Below are 22,530 nucleotides of genomic sequence, written 5' to 3'. Positions count from 1 at the left end.
TCTATTCACTCTGGGTGGAGGTGCTCAAATTACTATTCAGATTTAAAAAAAAAAAAAAAGTTAATAGAAAAGGACAACTACTGTGGTAACTTTGAGTTAACCAGCCACAATTATATAGAGTATTCCTCTGAAAGACACGTCAGGATAAGTATTCATAGTCATGGTAAACTTGCCAGTCGTATGCAAAGTGTGTTCTGCAGTAGTCAAGGCTTGAAAGTTTATGCTAAACGGAAATGCTGTGAGAAGCAATATCATAGGCTTTCCCTTCAGTGCTTAGATCGTAACTCTGCAAAGCACTCCAGCACGTGTATAACTTTGCTCATGTGAGACCACAGGAGCGAAGTTGTGCATGTAAGTGCTTTGCAGGGTCAGGGCCTTATTGCTGCACAGTCAGTTAGGATATCTCAGCCAAGAGAATAGAACTGGAACGTTCCTGGTATATAGCAAGCTTACTTTTTATAATGTCTGGTTAAAACAAATTATTGTTTTAAATAGAATATATCTTAGTTTCAACTTTTTTTCTCTTTTTTTCTTCTGTAGAAGAATCTGTTAAAACAAGCAACGGAGACCTCTCCACCGCTGCACATGCAGATCCTGTTGTGAAATGATATTGCTGGGATGCATTATTTGTATGAGCTATCAGAATTATTCATTATCCTGTTCTTGCCAATAACTTTTTGTAGGGATAAAATCTCTAGATTTGATTTACCTCTTGTGTTAAAATCAATAGAAAACGGTACAATACTGTAGCAGTACCCAGTGGGCTACTATAGTTGAGTTTGTGTCCGTATTTCCTTTGGAAAACCCTATTTTTCAGGACTTTATTACATTATTTACAAAATTTTGTTCTGAGCTGAAACGTAGCATGTAAAACCTTGATTTAGGAACAACCGTTATCTTAAGTTACAGAAGTGCAGATCAAAATTAGTAATTCCCTAATTTCAGATGTTTTCTCGCATCCCTAACTTTAAAACATCACTTAAGACCTTGTTGGCCTTTGTTCCAGGGTTAGCACTAGGGCATTTTGTGATCTTTTCAACCAGGAAAAACAATTAAAGGCAGACAATTTGCATTTCTAGTGTCTGTTGTCTGAAAAATAATTTGGGTGCTGGGAATGCATCATATCCGGAGCATATGTGGCACCTAATACCATAATCACATACCACACTATAATAATGCTCGGCATACCTTGTGAATGAAAATTGAGACTGATACACAGTTCAGAAACCCTTATTAATATTAGCATATCACAAAGCCTGTATTCTTCATTGATATTGATCCATTGGCATATCAGCTGACCTAAGGGGATTTAGGGCCCCTTCAGTAGCTCACTTTCCCTGCCTTTTCTTCTTTCATACCAAAGAAGGGGGGGAATTAGCTAATGAAACTGCTTTAGGTTTACACTGAAGGCCTGACTTTCATCTACAAAAGTAAGGAAATTCAGAGAAGAGAAAACCAGAGATAGTGCTTCCTCTTATGACCAGGCACTGTATGAACGGGTGTCTGTGCATATTAAGTAATCTTACATTTCATGAATGCTGTAGTACCTAAGCACAAGTTTCAGCCTCAAGTCTATATCTCCTTACCTTTGTAGGTCTGTTACACCCTTTGTGTTGTCCAAACACAGTCTTATATGCTTTATGATCAACAATAATTGCACTGCAGGCTCTAAAAGCTGCTGTACACTGTGAGAATTCTGTATAACGTAAACATGTGCTGACTACAGTGCTGTAGATTGTGCAAGAGTTAGACAGTAGTTATCCAGATTCCTGACTCAAGCAAATGGCTAGTCTTATCTTAAAATTACATGCCAGCTACCACTAACTATGAAAAGGGACTGTTATGTTTTAATCACCCAGAACATAAAACAATATCTTGCTAGCTAAATAACACGTCAGTTAGTTTAACTATGACTTGCAGTTTTTTGGCACATATGGTATATTTTATTGGACCATAGTTGCCAGCCTCCTCTCCTAATTACAGTGCAAGATGCTGTTTTATAAAGATTTCATAATTACTCCAAAGCTGGTCACTGATTATGTATATATGACTAATATAATGTGTGACACACCTGATATTTGCCCCCGTCAGTCACTGATTCATGTAGAAATCTAGGACAAATGATGTTTTGTTGAAACTGAAGGGACCAGACTGGCATGGAATTTTTTCCCCTAATGCTCAAAACATGACGCAGAAGCATCACGAACCGTTTACTTGGCTGCACTCATTAAATCCTTTATTTGCAATTCGTCATAATTGCTGTGATGGCCCTAAAGAGTGCTACATACCCTAATTTGTATTTGTTTGAAGTGCTGTTTTATTTCAATGAGACTTTCATACTTAATTTGTAATTATTTTTAATTATTGTGTCTAGTTTGACCTCTTTGGGCCAATAGCAAACATTTTCAGCAGTGCTGCTACTACTGCTAACTTCCCTGCTCCTGTATGTGCATGTGCATATGTCCCTGTTCTAGACCAATCTTCAGTCGTATAGTTCATAGGTTCTTGGGGGTCTGAAGAATCTATGGCTAGAGTCTCTCTCACTTCTGTAGATTGACTATGTAAATATGTACATTCATGGCACACCTATGCTATAATAAAGTCTGCACTTTTCCCCTTTGCCCTGTAATTCGGAAGAATGCTATTACAAACCCTTAATACTTTGCAGTTAATCTTGGATAGTGCTAACAGATTAATGTGGTTTTGATGAGCAAAATTCCACAGGAAGGACTAAAGGCTATTTTTAGTACCCTGTTTAGAGGTAGCATATGTGGATGTGTAATGTATGTGTGAATATATACATATGTACAATGATATAGCTCTTGTTAATATAGGACTGTAGCTAATGTATTTGAAACATCTCACTATGCAGTAGAATCTCACTAATGGGGGGAACCATTGTATGGATTCATTCAGTTTCAAGCTGGAGTACTGGGGCACACTCCCACATGTGCCAGTGGGGGAAGAGCTCCACATTAAACCCGTCCATTTCACTAGGGATTACAACTGCATGTGGTGCTACTACAGTGAGAACCTGGTCCAGCAGCTCTTGCAGCTTGGGCACAATTGTGGAAATGAGGCTCTGGGCTGCTGGTCTGGAGAAGGGAGAATCTTAAGAAAGCTGCTGTTGCCACTTCACTCAAAAAAGCTAGTGGTAGCGAGAGAACAAGGATGGCCACAGCTGGCTTCATTTTGCTGAGGACTGATAGACTAGCTCCCCCTTTCCTTTCAGTCAGGAAGGGGTGGGGGGACATTGCTGAAAGCTGCCTGTCTAGCAAGAAAGCAGCAGCTGTTGCCATCTTTCACTTGTTTCTGTGGCTGGACTGAGTGTGACAGGAAACACATGTAGCAACAACCCTTTTAAAAGCTCATGCCCTTCTCCTGATTGGCTGTCATATTCTTCAATCAAGCAGCAAGGAGAGTCCAGCCTTACACGTCCCTTTTCCTACCCCCATTTTCCTTCCCCCCACAACAGCAGTACTGGCGGGAGGAGTCTAGTATGTGCTCTAGTCTGATTTCAGGGACTTACTGAATGCCAGGACTCATCTCATGTGCCCCTTCCCTGGGCCCAATTGTGGGGGCTGAGGGGAGAGATTCCACTGTGATGGCTCCACTAACAGCTGACCCATCTACACTTCAGTGAGCAGCTAATATGCTTCCAGTGTATAGCTGTTGGCTCGTGGGTTGCTGAAGTGCAGATTCCTGAGATCCTACTGCATTCTGTAAGTTGGAGGGAAATTTGAACTTTTCATCGGATGGCCATTGATGACAACCATTTTCAATTTCTCAGGTATGAAGGACCAAATGTAAGATGTATTATCTAACTCATTTTACAAAAAGGGTATTTTGTTACCTCAGTCTTTTTTTTGGTTCTGTGAGTAGAGTACACTATGTACAGAAAGTTAATAAATGTAATTTTGAGAACATCATTCTTTGATTATTTTTTTTCCTGTCTTCAGTAACAGGTGTCCTCTGAACTATAAGCAGGTTTCAGTTCTCTGTTGGTAACAGTGTGACTGTTCTTACAGAACAGTGCTTGTGTCAGTAGTAACGTGAGCAAACCAATACACAGAGGGTTGGAGAAGTAATACTTCATTCTAATTATAATTAACTTGCATGGTGCTCACATTCAGTGATGAATCTGATGGGTGTCTGGCCTTCTGCCATATTGATTCCATGCAAAACGGGCATCGGCAAAGATATTTTGGAAGATCATCCTCCTTGTCTTGTTCTAGTTAACCTTAAGCTCTCTAGTAAAGGGATCAGCAACCTTTGGCACGTGGCCCGCCAGGGTAAGCACCCTAGTGGGCTGGGCTGGTTTGGTTACCTGCTGCGTCCGCAGGTTCGGCCGATTGGGGCTCCCACTGGCCATGGGAAGCGGCGCAGGCTGGGGGATGTGCTGGCTGCAGCTTCCCACAGCTCCCATTGGCCTGGAGCAGCGAACCACAGCCAGCGGGAGCCCCCATCGGCCGAACCTGCGGACGCGGCAGGTAACTAAACTCGCCCAGCCCGCTAGTGTGCTTACCCTGGCGGGCCACGTGCTAAAGGTTGACAATCCCTGCTCTAGTATCAGAAAAGCTAATTCCTTAAGTGCCCAACAAGAAATTTAGATTTAATTCAATCAGCTAAGTTTTTTAAATGAAACTAGATAGAGAACAGCATGAACCCATGCTGTATGGGTTTTCCTCCCTCAGACAGTTTTAGAAGGTTTTCCTGTGCTGTCTGTCTTTAAAGTATTTGCCACTGCATACAGTCTTCAGTGATCTAACCGACCAGCTGCTTCTTGATTATGCAACACAAAATGGCAAAACCTCCATAAGCAAGTCCTGTATAACTAACTTATTGCAGATGAAACTGGAGAAAACTCCTTAGCCAGTGCACAAAGTGCCTCAGTTCAAGCAAGCTGTGTGAAAACACCAGTCACTATGCCACAGATTTATAATCTAGCATTTTATTGGTAAACTTTTTTTTATTGAAGACTGTTGCAGACTGTCAAACTTTATATTTCACCATAAAATTAATGTTATACAACCATACTTAATGCTATAAACATACTGACTTATGACCGTGATCCCTGGCTGTTACTTTCAAGAAGCTTAACCATATAAAAACCACACACAAAACATGCAAATTCCTTCACTAGTTCTGGATTCTGTTTGCATTTTAGTTGTATTTAAAACTAACAAATCCAGGAGTTGTTATATCCAGGATTTATACATTCTGTAATTGAGTAAGTGTGGTCCCTATGAAGATGAATAGGCACTTAAATTTATTTTGTAAGCTTATTCTGGGTGCAATACAAAAATAGATTAATAGGAAAAAATTAGTGTTTATCAAATAGTTTTGTAAATAGACTAGCACAAAAGATAAATTCTTGTTACACTTAAAGTACACTAGAAACTAAAAAACTTCATTTGAAAATAAAGTAAATAGTGCATTTTTCTTAACCTTCATTCAGATACACTATCATGCAAACTATGGAAATTACTAATCACTATGGGTACAAAATTTCTACAGTGGCCTGATTTTCAGAGAGACTGAGCATCCACAACTCCAACTGAAGTCAATGATAAGGTGATCAGCACCTCCAAACTAACCGAAAGTGTATAAAACTGAAGAATGTGACATTAACCCTTTGCTTCAAACAGTCAGCATTTTTCAGCTGACTGCCAGCATCAAGGAGCTAACATTGAAATACTCCACAAAAGATTGTCAGCTATTCCAAACAAACCCAGAAGGCAAGATTCTGGTCTCACTCCACTGTAAGTCAAGAGAAACTACACTCAGTTACTCCTTATTCTCATTACTGTAAGAGAAAACAGAATCTGGCCCAGGGTGTGCACAAACATTTGAAAACCAGACCTCTTTGCAAAAAAGACTCCTTGCTTTCCCCCTTCCTACCCAGCATATGAGGCATGACAAGTTTATGCTTCTGACTCCTCCCCCCTCTCTTCAGGTATGGCTCCATCCTCTTCTGATTGGTCATTCAATAATTTGAATTTGCCATCATTTGTTAGCGGCATGGACATCATTAACTGAGCTAGTGCTTCTGGATCCTGAAATGAAGATGTTAATGAACATTAAGTTCAACAAGCTGTGGTATCTTTCTTTTTTTAGCACATAGAGCTTCTGTTCAGGTTTGTGTTCTCTGCATGACATATTTTAAAATATGGCTATATATGAGATTTTGGTCCCAACTTTGCAGTACAGTGGGACTACTGGTGCAAAATTAGACACATGCATGATTGTTTTCAGGATTAGAGCTTTTATTTGCTGCTCTTGCCTGGAATTACTACTCCAGCCCTTGAAATATTTGATGAAAATTGTGGGTAACTTGTCAACTATTGAAGAAATAATGAGTTTACCCTGTTTGCTCGGAGAAGGGGACTTTGCTTATTGCGTAAACTATTGATACATTTAACTTGCTTTGGAACTCCAGTGACACCAGAAATGTGTAGGAAAATTTTGGTAAATCGTGAGGTTTTGATATGAATCTTCACAATTGTAACTTTCATTTATTTTGGGTGGAAAACACACATCCTAACTTTTCAGCCCCGAGGAGAAGAGTTGGGGATAGTTACAGTGAAGTATTAGTGCAGAAATCTCCATTTTTCATTTTTAGGTGCCTTTTTCACTAACTTAGAGGGCTTATTTTTAAACTTGACAAGGACTTTCTCCCTGCAGTGGACAATTGCATATATATTTAAATTCGATTTAGGTTGGTGCAGAATCAGATTAAATGTAAACTTGTGCTGTTTAGCTGATTAAGTTAAATGCATGTCTGTGTTCAATGTGCAGTAGCAGCAGTAGTCTTCAGTTTGTACTGTATTTTATACACTGTAAGAGAGCCAAACAGTGCCGTCAAATTTACAGGACATAAATGAGCATTCCAATGAGAGATTGGTGAGAGGAAATCAAAATAAAACAAATATACTTCACCTTTTGAGCCTCAATAATTTCCTTTCCCAAACTTATTGCATAACAAATCTGCAAAAAAAAAAAAGTGGATTTAGCATAGATTTTTAAAGTTTACTAAAAACTAACTTGTATGAAGCATCAGCAATGAAAATTCATCTCTGAGACTGTTCATATAGCTAGAGTATCTCTCTTAAAAAAACTTATCATAGGAATGCATGTCTAAATAGGTCTGTTTTACAAAGCTAGGGTCTGCTCCAATGCTCACTGAAGTCACTGGAAAGACTAGTGGCTTCAGTGGACCCTTAGTGACCCAAAGCATCATGACACACAGCTTTTTAGATGCTTGGGAAATCACGGGAACAACACTCAGCTCCACAAAGCCTGAGTCAGGCACCTAGACTCCCTGTACAAAGAATGGGGAGAGCCACAAAAAACCAGCACGCTAGGCGGGGAGCCACTTAAGAGGGGTGTATCCTAAGAACCGCTCCCTCATGGAGATAGACGCCTAATTCCAGGCTGTAGGGAGGTGCCTAGCTCTGGCACGTGGAATGAGGCAGCTAACTTGTTTCCTGTGCCTCACTCTGCACAAAACAGCTGGAGGATGTGGTGGTATCCACCTCACAACTTCTAGCCCAATGGTTAGAGCACTCGCATAAGATGAGGGAGACCCAGGTTCAATCTGCCCCCTCAGGCAGATGGGGAGAGGATTTGGTTGAAGAGGATCTCCCATCTCTCACCAGAACTCTAACTACTGAGTTGTGGGTTATTCTGATGTGGGCTCCCTCAATTTCTCCTGTTGAAGCTGTTCCATTTTGGATAAATACTTAGTCATTGGGCAGGAGAGAATGATGCTGTAGTTCAGTGGTTAGGCTACATACCTGGGAGGTGGGAGACTAAGCTCAAGTCTTCCTGCTTCCATGACTAATTATTCATACACTGTTGAACAACTTCAACAGGAGAGTGAGAGAAACACCCACATCAACTGGGAGGCAGGTGCCTAACTTAGGTGGATCAGGGCCTTAGTTACTAATGAAAAAAGTTCTTCCACATCAGTAGTGGTCTTAAGAATGCAAAACAAAATGGTGGGCTTGGTCTCTCCCATCTTTACTACTAGTTTTCTGCACAGCCTTCTGTTATCTCATGTGCAGCTGTATCCATTAATATCAAACCAGAGACACATTCTGCATTGTCTTCTCTATAAGACGTTGTGAAGTCTGGGAGATTAGGAAATGAGTTAACACTCCCACTCCCCTGTCAGTCTATTTCAACTATCCCACAATTCATGTTTTCTTAAAGGTAGTTAGAGAGAAAATATGGGTGAGGAAAGATCTTCTATTGGACCAAAGCCAGTTAGTGAGAGAGACAAGTTTTCAAGCCACACAGTGCTTTTCAGGGCTTGATTGGTCCCTTAGAATATGCTAAACAATCTGTTCCACCTTGCATTTAGCTGTGACACTGGATGTACCTTTCCCAGACCGGAAGAAGAGCTCCGTGTAGCTCAAAAGCTTGTGTCTCACCTATACATATTGGTCCAATAAAAGAGATTACCTCATGCAACTTCTCTCTCTAATAGCCTGGGACTTACACAGCTACAACTATACTGCATACAACAACTTAAAGGTAGCCGTCACAATACAGGTGCCAGCATTGCTGCTGGACACTGACTCCTAAGACCTTAGATAGTAGGATCAGCATTCACATAAGTTCCTTTCTATGTGCTTATGCCATCACATGTCCCTCAATCATTAGATTAAGCATAAAGGAAGCCACCTGACTCTGTTTCTATAACATTCCCCCTATAGGAGGCTTCCGAAAGGCAGACTGACACTAGGATTCATTTTTTTAAAAAACTGTATAAAAATACAATATAAACCAATCACAAGACCTTTTCGCCTTCTGTGTTGCTCTCAAAAATATTCGCACTCATGGATTCTTCCCCCAGAGACTCAGTGACACGGACCACAAAACCAAGCAGTCTCTTGTTATCCTGATGGGCAGCAAACTGCGTCACACTGGCAAGTTCAAACTGAAAAAGCATATTAGAGAACTTTAAAACTAGCAAAAGCTCAACTAGGTTGGGAGACTAATCATCTCTGGGATTAAATGTTATCAGTGCAGAGGGAAACAATCAAAGAGATGTTGCAATTATTTAAACTTTACTATCAAGATGAAGAATTACTTACAGTTGTTCGTGTAACTTGGGTTTGAGGATCTATTAACCTGCAATTATAAAAAGTTTTAAGTAAGAATACTGAGCACCTCTGTAATGACATTGGCCAAATAGCTTAAACCAGGGGTTCTCAAACTGGGGGGTTGGGACCCCTCGGGGTCGCAAGCTGTCAACCTCCACCCCAAATCCTGCTTTGCCTCCAGCATTTATAATGGTGTTATAAATTTAAAATATTTTATATATTTAAGGGGGGGGGGTCATATTCAGAGGCTTGCTATGTAAAAGGGGTCAGCAGTAAAAAAGTTTGAGAGCTACTGGCTTAAACCTTTTACAAAAGAAAGAGGGTCATTATACCTATTTAACACACGGGGAAACTGAGGTACGCACTTGAACTGATTTGCCTAAAGTCTTGCAGTAGGTCAAATTCGAAGTGAAGTAGGAGTGTCTGCACAGAGGCGATCTTTCTAGACCTCTCTGCTACTGTTCTTGAAGTAACATGCAGCCCTGCTGCATCCTGAAAGTTTGGATGGGATGATTTCTAACTTGTGTGAGACAAGAAAGGACCCACTTTAATGTGAGTTGGAGTCCTCTACAACAGCAAGTCCCAGGAGCTGGGGCCCACCCAGGTAAGGAGAAACCCCCAATTTCAAACTTTTAGATGATACCAGAGCAACTTTTGGATTTGTTTATTGCTAGAACTTAGTCTCACTCTAAAGAGATCTGAGTGGGGGGCCCAGTCATTGGTCTGTTACAAAAGGCAATGGTTACAGCGTGGATGCTATAACCGCCTCCACTGTAGTGACACAATCGGCTTTATAATTAAAAAAATTATGCCTGGAACAAGGGGGCTTTCCCTGTTCAAACTTTTGTTGTTTTGTCTGTAGAGATCCATATGTGCAAATCCCCTACCCTTTGGGGAAACAAAGGTGGTGTATTTAAAAACACCCTCTCGCCTGTAGATACTTTAAATGGAAAACAGAATGGTAGGGCTGAGTGTGTTAAGAATTTTACTCTACCTGAGACTCTTGGTGGTGACCATTAGATGGGATTCAGTTGTACGGAAGATGTTATGGATGGCACGAGCAGCCAACACTTGCCTCATAGCTTCATAAATCACCTCATTTGTATCATCTGATTGAACAGCCATAGATCCTAAAAACCGAACTACAAACATCTGCTGCAAGAGCGAATCTGGAATACAAAGCAGTGGGCTCCTGTACTACACTGATTCATGCCTGTGTTCAGAGTTATCAAATATCTAATTCCTACCAGAACTGTTCTGAAAAAACTATGGTCAATTACTGGGTCCTAGCTTGGGATAACTGTGCCTTTCACATCATTTCCTCTTCAATCATATTCCCTGTTAGCCAGGTTTTAGTCTGACCCAGCTTTACCAAATGCTTGGACTGCGTGCAAGTGTAACAAATAAGAATTACAGCAGACAAATGTATATTAAATTTTGTACCTGATTAATTTTTTATTGAAGTTTTTTTCTTTTTGACTTGTAATACCACCCTTGGTCTTTCTCTCACTGCTGCTCCAGCTCTGGGATGGCTGATTATTAAGTAATTGGACTGACTCTTTATTTATCACTCTTAAAAACTGTACAATAATTTTGCATAAAGCCTCCGGTTCTAATCTCATGTGATAAAATTTCTGTTTAAAATTCCTTGCTTATTGCATACTAAGCTAAGTGCCCATCTCCATCACAAGCTCTTATTTATTATTTGTATTATACAGCAGAACCCAGAACTGTAGGGCCCTACCAAATGCATGGTCCATTTTGGTTAATTTCAGTCGTAGGATTGTAAAATTACTCAGTTTCATCGTTTCAGATGTTGACATCTGAAATGTCACCATGTTGTAACTGGGGGCAGTGGGCGTCACTAGGAGGAGTCACAAAGCTGTTGTAAGGGGGTCACGGGATTGCTACCCTTGCTTCTGTAATACCTTCAGACCTGGGCTCTGAAGGCAGCAGCCACGGAGCTTGCTGCAGTCGGCGGAGGTGGGTCTGATTCTCCCCCGCCCCCCCAATAGTAGCTATACAAGGGAAGAGGAAGTTCCATTCCTCCCCAGCCCTGTCGGGACTAGCAGCTGGAGCCTGGTGCATGGTAGGAGCCCCCAGCTGGGGCATCCCAGACCTACCCCTTCCCCCCCCCTCCAATAGCTAGATTTCATGGTTTGTGATGCGTTTTTCACGGCCATTATTTGGGTAGAGCCCTACCCATAAGGCTCAGTCGGGATCAGAGGCCCCTTATATTAGGTCAGCGTTTCTCAAACTGGGGGTCCCAACCCAAAAGGGGGTTGCAAGGCTACTGTTGGGGGGGGGGTCATGAGAACAGCGGCTGCTGGTTTGGCACCCAGCACTGGGCTGAAAAACCATCTATAAAGCCGTTAATACTCCTATACATATGCTTGTGACTATTACTTCATTATAATGAGCCAAAAAAGTGTTTACCTCCTTCATCGTTCTTGCTGTCTTCAGATTCTCCAAATGGGTTTGTGCGCCTGAAAAATATTTTTAAGAAAATCTAATCACATATGTGCTCAGAGCAGCAGATTGATTTTATGAAAGTTCTCATTATCAGTTTGAATGGTCATACACAAACGCTGTAAAGGGAATAGCCCTTTCCTCTCAAACCGTTTGGTCAAATTTGTTGAACTTTAGCTGGCTGTACCTGCCACCTCTGTTCTGATCCAGGAATTCAGTTGCAGGAAGTACCATGTCAAACTGAATCGGCGTTCCAGGTGCTATTAACTCTGTGCAATCGGGTTTGGTGGATAGTTCTTTAGGGATGATCTTGTCACTCTCCATCTCCATATTCTTCACATTCTGGCTACATTGAAAATGGAGAAAGGTTTTGAATGAAAATGTAATGTCATAACGATGGAAGGAAGACAGGTTTACACCAAATCCCAGTGTTCATTGCCCCCAATAAGCAAACTGCAATATTAACACATCACTGAGGCTACTAACTGAATTTCTCTTCCTCTTCATCGTCATAAATAAAATGACTTACTAGTGAAAAGAAATGTTGCTACATCCGAAAAGAAGGGGAACAAATTCCAAATGAGCTGCAATGCCTGCTCTTGGTTACGTTACCATGGTGAATGATGTGCGCACCACTGCCTTCTATTGGTTATAATCAGAACTGCGCCAGTGTATCTGCTCAAGTATTAGAGACCTGTGTTTATTGAGCAGAGAGGATCTGAGCTGCCTATCTGTGAAGTCCTGAATGGCAAGGGAATGGACATAGTGACAACCACCAAAGTTCCCAGATGTCACAGATTTGGTACAATACTCAGGAGTAAACTGTGTGTTTTATGTAACATTCGTCCCTGTTCTTCCTCCCAGAGTTCCTCAGGGTGTGGAACTGCTTTTGAATTTCCTGCAACTGCAGAAATCTACCGATATTTAAGCCTATTTATTTTGATAGCAGAATCTTGATTTTCTGTTTGTACACAGAATAACGCAGAGCTAACTCTCTGCAACCCAACTAACATTTTTCCTCCATGTAACAAAATTCAATGCAGGTATTTCCCCTAGTTATTCATTATTAAATCATCCAGGGCATCGTAAAATTCTGACCAAAGTAAAATTCCCACCTCCTGAGTGAAATGGGAAAGCAAGTATGCAGCGTAGTTGTAGCTGTGTCGGTCCCAGGCTATGAGAGAGACAAGGTGAGTGAGGTAATAGCTTTTATTGGACCAACTTCTGTTGGTGAGAGAGACAAGCTTTTGAGCCACAGATATTCTCATCCACCTTCTCTTTCTCATTTGACTGGCACTTCCTATGGCTTGTGGGAGCCTATGAGGTCCCTAAGGAATCACAGTAAACTGGGAAGGACTAGTTTTTAGCTGGAGGTCAGTATGGAGTGAAAAAAGGTGAAACCTTTGAAGGGTTAGAGATCAGATATGCACAAGCCAGTAAGAAATACATAAGCTGGAAAAAATCACAGCAGGATTGTATACAAAACTCATACAGAGGTTTTTACCTACTAACATTTGATAGAGACACTACTCTAATTTGCTCTACTTTATTTAGTGCTCTGCTTTTAGGGTCATGCATTCAGAGCATGAATACAGTCAGTCTCTGGAGCTGGCTTTGGACCCCAGTCACAGAGACTGAGGAGTTCTTGCTGGTCAAGAGGCTGGATTTCTCAAGAAAAATTCAATGGAAAACGTACGTTTGTTTGTTTTTTACATCCAGGTGCATGCAGCTTCATTAACAACCTCTATTTGGGGATAGAGGCTTTAACATCGGACTTGAATGGGTCCAGGATCAGACCCAGCGAAAACTGCAAGACGGTTCCTTGTGCTGGTTTCAGAGTACACACAGGAATAGGGCAAGGCAGTCTACATCAAATTTGTATGGTGACAGCACTCAAGAGCCCCCAATTAGCAATCAGGACCCCATTGTGCTAGGCACTATACAAGCATATAATAAAATTGTCCCTGTCCCGAAGAGTTTCCAATCTAAGTATTGTGTCTGTTTCATGACAAATGAATAGGAGAAACCCCACCTGTATGTTAAAATTGGAAGTGGCTGGGGCCTTGATCCTTCAAGCTGGACTATATGCAGCAGAGCCCTGAACTCATATGGGATCCCATTGCCTTCACTGGGATTCTGCACAGGCACAGGGATCTGCTGGGATGGACAGAGTTGCAGGGTCAGGGCTTCCCACATTTCTCTTGCCCCGTAAGCAGAGTCTGACTGACTGCACAACAGCACAAATCACTCATACAGAAAAGCAAGTGTTACCTGGGACGCAAACTTTCATGTTTTTTTCCGAAGCTTGTGATGGGGGTCACTGCCTGAAGGGCCGTCTGATTTAACTTGATTGCAACAGCCTACAAAACAAAATGACATTTCACCCTTACAGCAATGCTATGGGTCCCTGTGCTACACCAACAAAGCAAGTTGGAAAGAACAGAAGAAAACAAACAAGCTCTCACCTCTGGATTGTCGGTGAGATAGATCTGCCTGGAGATGTTGTTGATTGCACATATCCACTGTGAGGAGAAAAGAAACTGAACACTCCAAACTATTTAAGGGATAAGAAAGTAAAAACGTTAACCAGTGAAATATTTTACCTCCTCGTATTCTTTTTTACTTTCTGCTTGAAGGGTTATCCCCCTAAAACACAAATACATTAGATTCATGTTTTTCTTGTATCATAGTTATATCACATGCACTCACTCTCCCTGCACACAGAGACAGTTTCAAGGGGGGGGAGACTCAATAATCTCGCAAATTCGTCTTTAACTACTGCGATTCTATATCACAGATAAGGCTGTAAGAAAATCACAAGCTGTGATTTCGCTGGGGAAACCGCAACTTTTAAACACACACCACAACTTTCTATAGCTGCCGTGAATTTGAGTGGTGTTGCGCCAAGTTGCAATACCACTCACTCAGCTTTGCGAGCTGCTGTGCAGGGTTGCAATGCCATTCAAACCTGGTCCAGCTGCTCTTCCATCATGCTGGCTTTGAGAGCCAGGCAGGACACACGGTGTCCCTTCTGTGCTGCTGCCCTGCTCGGGAAGGCAGGCTGCGTACCTTGGCAGAAGGTGCTGCAGCTTACATGGTGGTGTACCTGTTTCTATTTTTGTGTGGTACTTGAACTGACCACACCAAAACCACAGCTTTAACAAGCCACGGCTGCAACTTTCGCACCAAAAAAATCATGGCTCTGTTACAGCCTTAATCCATAGGGTTATACTGGATACCTGGCTCTGCACTTGTGATGATGGTACTCACGAGTACTTCAGCTAATGAAGCTTTCACAGCACTCTGAGGTAGGCAAGTCGGTATTATTCACATAGAGAACTGAGCTATCATAAATCTACAGAGGCAGTGAATGTCAGAGCTGGCATTATTCTGGAGTACCTGACTCCTAAGTCCTACCCTCCGGCTACTAAATTGTGCCTCTCTGTGAGCAGCCAGCTGTGTGAATACCCTATTGCTAAAGGACAACATTCATCATTTATGCAACATGCGCACTTGATTTAAATGTGCTAAAATATTCTATTTCCTGTAGGTCAGCGTTATGATGGCAATCCAGCTCAGTTCAAATGGCTGTCACTAGGGAACTGTGTTACCACAACCATTAGGCATTCTGAAACCCCATCTGGTACACCGGACATGATTGGTTGCTCTCTAACAGAAAACTTGTGACCCATACGATTTTCCTGTAGGAGTGGTGATCTGAAAGCAATATCGTCTGTCTTCACAGTCCACTGCCATTACAGAGCAGTTATCCAGGTCCTGAATCAGTCCTCCAGCTACTGCTCCCCTGGGCTGGCACATCAGGTTTCCCCCTTGAGTGAAGAAATAGAGTCGGTCCCAGGTTGTAGTCACCAGGCCTGTTTTACTATAGGAAACACACAGTATTAAGACCAGTTAGCACAGTATTTCTAGTTAGAAATAACCCCAATTCAATTCCTGGATCAGAAACCACCCCCACCAAACTCTGAGCAGGTCCTGCTGCAGATGCAGGGCTGATCCTTATTGTCAAACATGGATCTTTAACTTGTAAACTAAATTTCAACAAACATGTCAAAGACATCCAACCACAATGGAGACTCATCCCCAGGGCAAGCTGAAGGGTTACGGAGCAATTGGTTTTGAGTGATCCAAGTTTAAAACGAACAATCATTTGCAATATTTCCTAGCTGCAAACAGCAGAAGGTTTAGGGCCAACAACTGAGATGAGGCTGCATGGAATTTTATTGTACTCAATAAAAAACAAAAGAGATACAGTAGAACCTCAGAGTTATGAACACTTTGGGACTGGAGGTTGTTTATAACTCTGAACAAAACGTTATGGTTGCTCTTTCAAAAGTTTACAACTGTATATTGACTTCATACCTTTGAAACTTTACTCTGCAGAAGTAAAATACTGCTTTTAACCATCGTAATTTAAATGAAACAAGTACAGAAACATTTTCCCTACCTTGTCAAATTTTTTTTTTTTTAATTTTTTTCATTTAACAGTACTGTACTGGCCTTTTTTTTTGTTTTGTTCCTGCTGCTGCCTGATTGCAAACTTCCAGTTCCAAATGAGGTGTGTGGTTGACCGGTCAGTTCATAACTCTGAGGTTCTACTGTACTTCTCAGTGATAGGAGCAGCAGAAATTTCAAACACAAATGGGCATAAATTTTGAAAAGTTACACTTCTACAAGGAGACTCTTATATTGAAAGTACATTCTTCTATGGAGTCATTTACACGATGCTGTAACCCATCTCTTACACTGCTGTTAAACCGTAACATTTGTAATCCAGTTAACTAGCAAAAACTGTTCAAATTAAATGGAAACTGACATTTAAGTTATTTCAAAAACACAATAATCAGACCCCATCCACCTCTGCTCCTCTTCCATATCCCTAACTCCTGCTGAAGTCAATGGGAGGGTTAGTAAAAGAAACTCTGCAGAATTGAGTTCTAGTGGGGTACATGTTCAACGCTATGGACCTGGTTCTCTGTACCACTCCTGATGGTGTAAAGGGAAATTTGTGGTGAAAGCCCTAAAATCCAAAATCTAGCTCCTCCTTGTAAGCAGTATTGCATTTTCATTAGCCCATAAAAGAGAGAACATCCTGATCCCAGTCTCAGAGGCTCCAATGAGCTGCAGACCTCAATCCCACATGACATTTTATTTTTAGACATTCAAATGCACGAATTCAGGCCTTGTAGGTGAATTCAGGTAGCGGGGAAACCAATTAGTCACAAAGAGGAAGACTTTCAAAAGCCCCTAAAATGTCTTAGGCTCTTAAATCCCATTTTCTAAGGTGATTTAGGAACTGAAAGGTAAAATTTTCAAAAGTGCCTAAATGATTTAGTAGTATTAATCCCACTGATTTTCAATGAGATTTGGCCCTGAAATCACTTAGGCACTTTTGAAAATTTTACTCAAAGAATCTTCATGGTAGAAATAATGCAGAAATCAACCACCAGTCACACAGACAAACAAGGTGGACTATCTTTCTTACTTTCTAAGATTAAGGTAGCCAGCCTTCTGAATAAGGTTTCTGTTGATTGCTGGTGAGGTGACATCAGAATCGGGGGTGTAAACAGACTCATTAACTGAAAGCAAGTCCTGCTGGGATACTCTCATGGCGTCAGCTTCAGCATCCAACTCTCCCTGTATGCTGGAAAAAATCAAACCCGTTTTACTGTCAGTCAGTTAACCCAGGGACACACAACATATTGTATGCTACTGTGGCACAGCTGGATTAAATGCACAAAAGGTGTTTACACACGGTTCCCTGCTGGTTTGGAGTAGTGGAAAGAGAAAGTGATTTTTACATGGATTTAAATAGGAAAAATAGTTATAAGAATACACATGAAAGGATCTCTATGAGCACTTGGTCAATGAATACAGGAAGGAAGGAAGGAATGGAGAGAGAGATGAAGATTAAGGAATTGCTCCCAGTAAATTAATCTGGGATTACAGAAACAAGATGTACCTGCAAAGGAGACATTGAAAACTTGTGTAACACAAGTAAGGCTGTGTTTTTAATTTGGTAGCGACAGTATCGCCAGGTTCTTCACTTGGTGTTTGTCCTGAAATTCTGGTGTTTAAGAACGTGTGTGCTTGGCAGCTAGTTTCCTGTAGGCATGCTGTGCAAACACATTTACTGTATTTCTACGAAAACAGCATTTACTGTGAACATATTTCAAACAGTACTGTGTTTTTTCTTGGAATGAGTACTGTTTGCACCAAGGATGGCAGTTTTCTTCCCTGAACATTATAAAGGAGAGTGATACGGAGAGAGGAGATATGAAAATGACCAAAAAGCATGATATGATGGCAGGATTATTTTCTGTTTGTCACAGGAACAGCCAAGAAAGGGGCCCCATTGTGGTAGGCACTGCACAAACACAGCGTAGTACACGGTCCGGGCCCCAGAGAAGTTATAATCTAAATAGAGATGACAGGCACAGGGTGGGGGAAGGGGTGGAATCCACAAGCAGAACAAGCAATGTGATAGCGGCAAACAGCATGTTAGTTCCCTTATTTTGGGGAGGGGGGGTGTGAGTGAGCAGTTTAGTTAGAAGGGGATAAGCTACATGGAAAGAAAAGGGAAGGGGCTGAGGGGGACAGGGCAGGATAGTGGAGTGAAGCTGAGGTGAAGAGACTCTGAGGAATGTGAAATGCTAAACATGAACCGTGAAAATCAGGCTGGGTTGCTTTGTTTTTCTGAGACACAAACAAAGCTTCAAGCAGCCAAACAGCATTGTGCATATGCGTTGTGATTGAAGCTGAGCAAACAGATGCAGTCATTAATACTAAATCGGTATGTTCCTAGTAATGTTCCTGCTGGGCTTTATAATAAATGTGTCTTGGCTTTCGTAGAACTGGTTTGGTTATTTCTGAGAACTGCGTGATTAACTGGAGTTCCTGTCACTGAACCACTGATTAGTTGATCAGAGCCTTTCAACAGTGTGCTACCCACTTTCAGAAATGCTCTGGTGGCAGCTGTCAGCATACAGAAGGGCAGCAGAGTCCTCCCATCAGTCACACGGGCCTGGACTCAAAGGGCCAGATTTTTCACCCTTATTCACACTGAGTTGACTTCCATGATTTACTCACCTGAGTGTTATTCCATGAGAGTATGGTTTGCAAAATCTGACCCAATCTGAAGCTGCCACAACTGTCTTATCTACAAAGGTCTTGGAGGAACAATACAAGGAATTGCTACTTAAGGAAACACAAGTGATTTGGGGCTAAAACTCAGGTTCCCTTTTTTAGTAGGGGCTCACAAAACCTCTTACAAATAGACTTTTTTTTTTTTTTTAAATCACTGTAAACAGGAGGGGCAGAGTGGGCTCAAACATTCCCCTGCATTACTGGAAACCCTAACCCCGCCGTACTGGATAGTGCATGAAAACCAGAAAGTGAAACAGACTAAACAAAAGTCTGAGCATTCTAGATTCATTGTTCAATATTAAAGAAATGGGAAAAGGGAATTTGGTAGCATAAATCTTGAGAAGTATGTTAGACTTTAAAAATTCTTTCTATTGTAACACCGTTATTGGAAACACCAGTAAGATTTTTTTTTTTATTTCTATTTTCCTCTTGACAGTGTCCCTTCCATTGCAGTGAAGTCAAGTCTTTCACTTTTGTAACAAGTTTAAAATAATAAAATCTTCCACCTAGACATGATTTAGAAAGCAGACATGGTTAGAATTGAACAAGCAGAACCCAAATCTGTCTTCACATCCCTGCGTAACTCCCATTGTGGTGAATGGTAACTACAAAAGGGTCTCAAAGTACAGAATTCAACCTGGAAAAATAAAAATACACGGATGCAGCAACAGACACACTACAGTGCTGTACAAACATGGATCCAGTCTCTCACTATTATGCATTTTCAGCTTTGGAGTAAATTCACATTCATTGATGCTGCCTGTACTAATGTGAAAAGAGAGCTAAGAGGTCTGTGTCATCGAACGCTAGCAGACTACCTCTATACTGTCTTTTTAGTCTTAATGCTTGAGCCAATCAGAAGGCAACATTTTAACTGATTTCCGTGACCTGATGGACCAATCAGACATACTATTAGACTTTAAGTCCTGCTTCTGCAATGCCTCCATTAGAAGCTCATATTTGGCCAGGCATCCCTCCTGCCCAAAGAGCCATTCTAGGCTCAGTGAAGAAGCGATTGTGGGTCTGTATGCCCGTCTGTGTGGTGCTGGCCATTTTGAAAAACCCTTAAAGACCAACAGGGTAAGTTTGATGATATTCTTCCCCAGTTATAAAAATAGTGGTTAGCTAAAAGTGAGACACGATGGGCGCGATCCCCAGGTGCACCGCAACAGCGTTCGGCTCACCTGGGGAGAAGGGGAACATAGGTGACTTTACACCACCTTCCTGCACCCTCTGATTCCTGATGCTGGGGTCTGCCAGCCCCATTCCGCTGAGAATTCCCCTAGTACAGGCTAATCCTCAGAGGATCAAAGCAGCAGCTGGGGATGATGTTCTAACCACGGTGTCGTTCTAAAATAATGAACAAGGAAGGTCACTGTTTTCAGAATAGGAAAGAAGAAAGCAGTTTAATATTAAGACCAAGGTATATTATGGAGCACTATTAATAACATTCAGGGTCAAAACGGTACCTATTTAAGCCTGTCTTCTAAGAAAAATGAACGAAGAGGATCCCTTATAATAGGGTTGGTTGCTAAAATGGGACTTGCAATCCTTTGTGGCCTTCTGATGTTTTGGTAGCTGTTGCTGGGGACATGGGAATCTGTAAACACCAACCCGACTTCTGAGCTGCGGAGGCCATCAAATGGAAAAAGGAGGTATAGCTATACCTGACCGATGCAGCTGTTACTCTGATTGTCCTAACAAGTAAAGGGGTGAGAGCAAGTTCTACAGCTCATAGAATTATGAACCCGGAATTACAGAGGAGGGTCCCAAGACTTGTGACATTTCACTCCCCCTAGAGCAAGACTGTGGCTAGATGGAATGAAGAAAAAGTTCTTCCTTTTTTCAGCAATGGAAAGCGGTTTTCAAAACAGAGGCTGAAGATATTAGACCGAATAGTCAGCCTTCTGTATCTGGAAAGGTGCCTCGCAAGGACAATATGCTAGAAGACATTCCCCTCCTTTCAGAAAAACTGTAACAGCACAAAACATCGGATTTTTCTACTCACTTTTCCAAGCCCTCCAGGAGTTACTGACTGCACCCAATAGATGGCAAGGAGAGGCAAGAGACGGAGGTATCAAATAGTTCTGTCACTTAGCTTACAAAAAGAGAATCATCTGGACCTGCACATATAATTTATGCTTATTGCAGTGTTTGGACTTCTGCTGGCTGGGATTCCTTCACAGCTTGTGTGTGAAACCTCTGAATGTGAGAGGCAGCAGGAGCGCCTTTAGTGCCTCCAAGACATAACAAATACTCAAAGTAACCCTACAGCCCATACGAAATATGGCACCCATAGAGCTGGCGACTGCCTACCTGAGCCAGACAGCAAGCTGCTTCAACTGCATTTGGGGCCAGTTCTTCCATTACTGAGACCACAACCCTACCCTTGATCTGCTGCTTGGGAGACTAAACTTTATAGCTCCTGTAGTTGCTGCTGTTCTTTTGAGGGTCAGAGCAGTGATAGTAACCTGGATAAAGAACATTGCATTTTAGTCCAGGTTAGGCAGGATCTGACTGACTAAAGGCATATTCATTCTTACGTAGCGTTATAGCTCTGCTCTGCAATGGCTCATTTCCAGGACTCCCCAACTTTGAAAAGCCCCACCCCCGGAAAAATAAAACCAACTGTGTTCCCTTCAATCCCATGATGTGAGGTTAAAGGCTGATCAATAGATTTGAATTTTAACTAAGTTATTTTAAAACGTGTCAGCTTTTTAGTGTAAGGAACGACAGTCAATATTGGATAGGAGACGCTTGAGTACATTATTTAAATTATATTTAAACATGAAATAGAACATTACTTTCTATGTTTAGAACAGTGTTACTTAGTGATTTTTTTTTTTTAACAATAGTGATATTTAACACTGATATTTTTCCTCTAACAAAACCTCTCTCATATATGGAGTTTATGTGGGGCCTCAGGCTGGGCTTCCTTTCAGTGGGGCTCTGCTGGGCTCCTGGGGCTTGTCTCCTCCCTAATTGCAGGGTGGGTTGGGAAGGAAAGGCTTGCATCTCCTAAGCCCATCCACTTGCGGCACCAAAAAATATGGATCAACTTGGAGGATGTATGATGATTCCTTTCTTTTTTTATAGGCTTTGATCACTGAAATAGTTAACAGTGTTGCTATTTAAAAGTGTCATCATCTGCATTTTGGTAACTCATTGAGATGAATAGTGCTATTCATGCCTCTTCAAGATATTGTTTCAGTCTTGCTGCAAACTCACGCAGACACCACTGCACTGGTTACGCTTGGGTTGTTTTTTCAAGCTTCTATTCACAATCACAACAGCTACAGACTTTTTGTTTTTAAAAGAAAGCTGAGACTCTGGAGCACAAGTGAGAGTCCCATCTGCCTCCAGCTAGTCCTTTGTGCTTCCTCACAGGAGTGTCCACTGGCAGTAGCGTAGCTGGGGGAGGATCAGGAGAGCGGCTGCTCACTCGGCGCTTCCCAGCACGTCCGGGTCTTCGGCGGCACTCACTTCAGGCTCCGCTGCGTGCATCTTGTGGTGGCTCCTGCGGCCAGTGCTTCTCCTGCTCCCCCCGCCCTCGCTTTGTGGCGGCCGGGTGACGCTCCTCCCTGTGCCTGCTGTGGGGCACCTGCTACCTTGCGGCTCCAGCTGTCGCTCCGGGTCTTCGGCGGTGGGTAATTCGGTGCGGCGGGTTCTTCAGTCTCTGGCGGCAAGACTTGGGTTTTTCTTTTTTTCTTTCCTTTGCTGCTTCGCAGCGGGTGGCGCCTTTTTTTATGTGTTCGCTCCCCCTGCTCTTAGAACCTGGCTACGCCAC

The 22,530-nt window shown here is 42.0% G+C and overlaps 2 protein-coding genes across 14 annotated transcripts in view; one reads left to right on the top strand and one right to left on the bottom strand.

Moving 5' to 3' along the window:
• Nucleotides 1-3,924, top strand: part of WASHC4 (WASH complex subunit 4) — a 59,518-nt gene extending 55,594 nt beyond the window's left edge. For all 4 annotated transcript variants that reach the window (XM_042843619.2, XM_005300781.5, XM_065564818.1 and 1 more), the window contains one exon: nucleotides 541-3,924. In XM_042843619.2, the coding sequence (XP_042699553.2) occupies nucleotides 541-608 (68 nt within the window). In that variant the 3' untranslated portion in view covers nucleotides 609-3,924. The remainder of the gene's footprint in view (nucleotides 1-540) is intronic.
• The window catches only part of APPL2 (adaptor protein, phosphotyrosine interacting with PH domain and leucine zipper 2), a 77,568-nt gene that overhangs the window by 16,123 nt on the left and 38,915 nt on the right, over nucleotides 1-22,530 (bottom strand). For 5 of the 10 annotated variants that reach the window (XM_008179371.4, XM_042843620.2, XM_065564892.1 and 2 more), the window contains 11 exons: nucleotides 17,083-17,241; nucleotides 15,274-15,462; nucleotides 14,183-14,225; nucleotides 14,045-14,101; nucleotides 13,851-13,939; nucleotides 11,767-11,925; nucleotides 11,547-11,596; nucleotides 10,105-10,279; nucleotides 9,102-9,138; nucleotides 8,804-8,944; nucleotides 6,940-6,987 (listed from right to left, as the gene is read on the bottom strand). In XM_008179371.4, coding sequence (XP_008177593.2) covers nucleotides 6,940-6,987; nucleotides 8,804-8,944; nucleotides 9,102-9,138; nucleotides 10,105-10,279; nucleotides 11,547-11,596; nucleotides 11,767-11,925; nucleotides 13,851-13,939; nucleotides 14,045-14,101; nucleotides 14,183-14,225; nucleotides 15,274-15,462; nucleotides 17,083-17,241 — 1,147 coding nt within the window. Of the gene's footprint in view, nucleotides 1-4,935; nucleotides 6,838-6,939; nucleotides 6,988-8,803; nucleotides 8,945-9,101; nucleotides 9,139-10,104; nucleotides 10,280-11,546; nucleotides 11,597-11,766; nucleotides 11,926-13,850; nucleotides 13,940-14,044; nucleotides 14,102-14,182; nucleotides 14,226-15,273; nucleotides 15,463-17,082; nucleotides 17,242-22,530 lie in introns of those variants that run through there. The other 5 variants (XM_005300777.5, XM_042843621.2, XM_005300779.5 and 2 more) reach the window with 2 other exon arrangements.

The sequence above is a fragment of the Chrysemys picta genome, chromosome 1 (assembly GCF_011386835.1).
Source record: "Chrysemys picta bellii isolate R12L10 chromosome 1, ASM1138683v2, whole genome shotgun sequence".
NCBI classification, from domain to species: domain Eukaryota; kingdom Metazoa; phylum Chordata; order Testudines; family Emydidae; genus Chrysemys; species Chrysemys picta.
The sequence above is the reverse complement of the archived record's forward strand: the minus strand, read 5'-3'. Positions and strand labels throughout refer to the sequence as shown.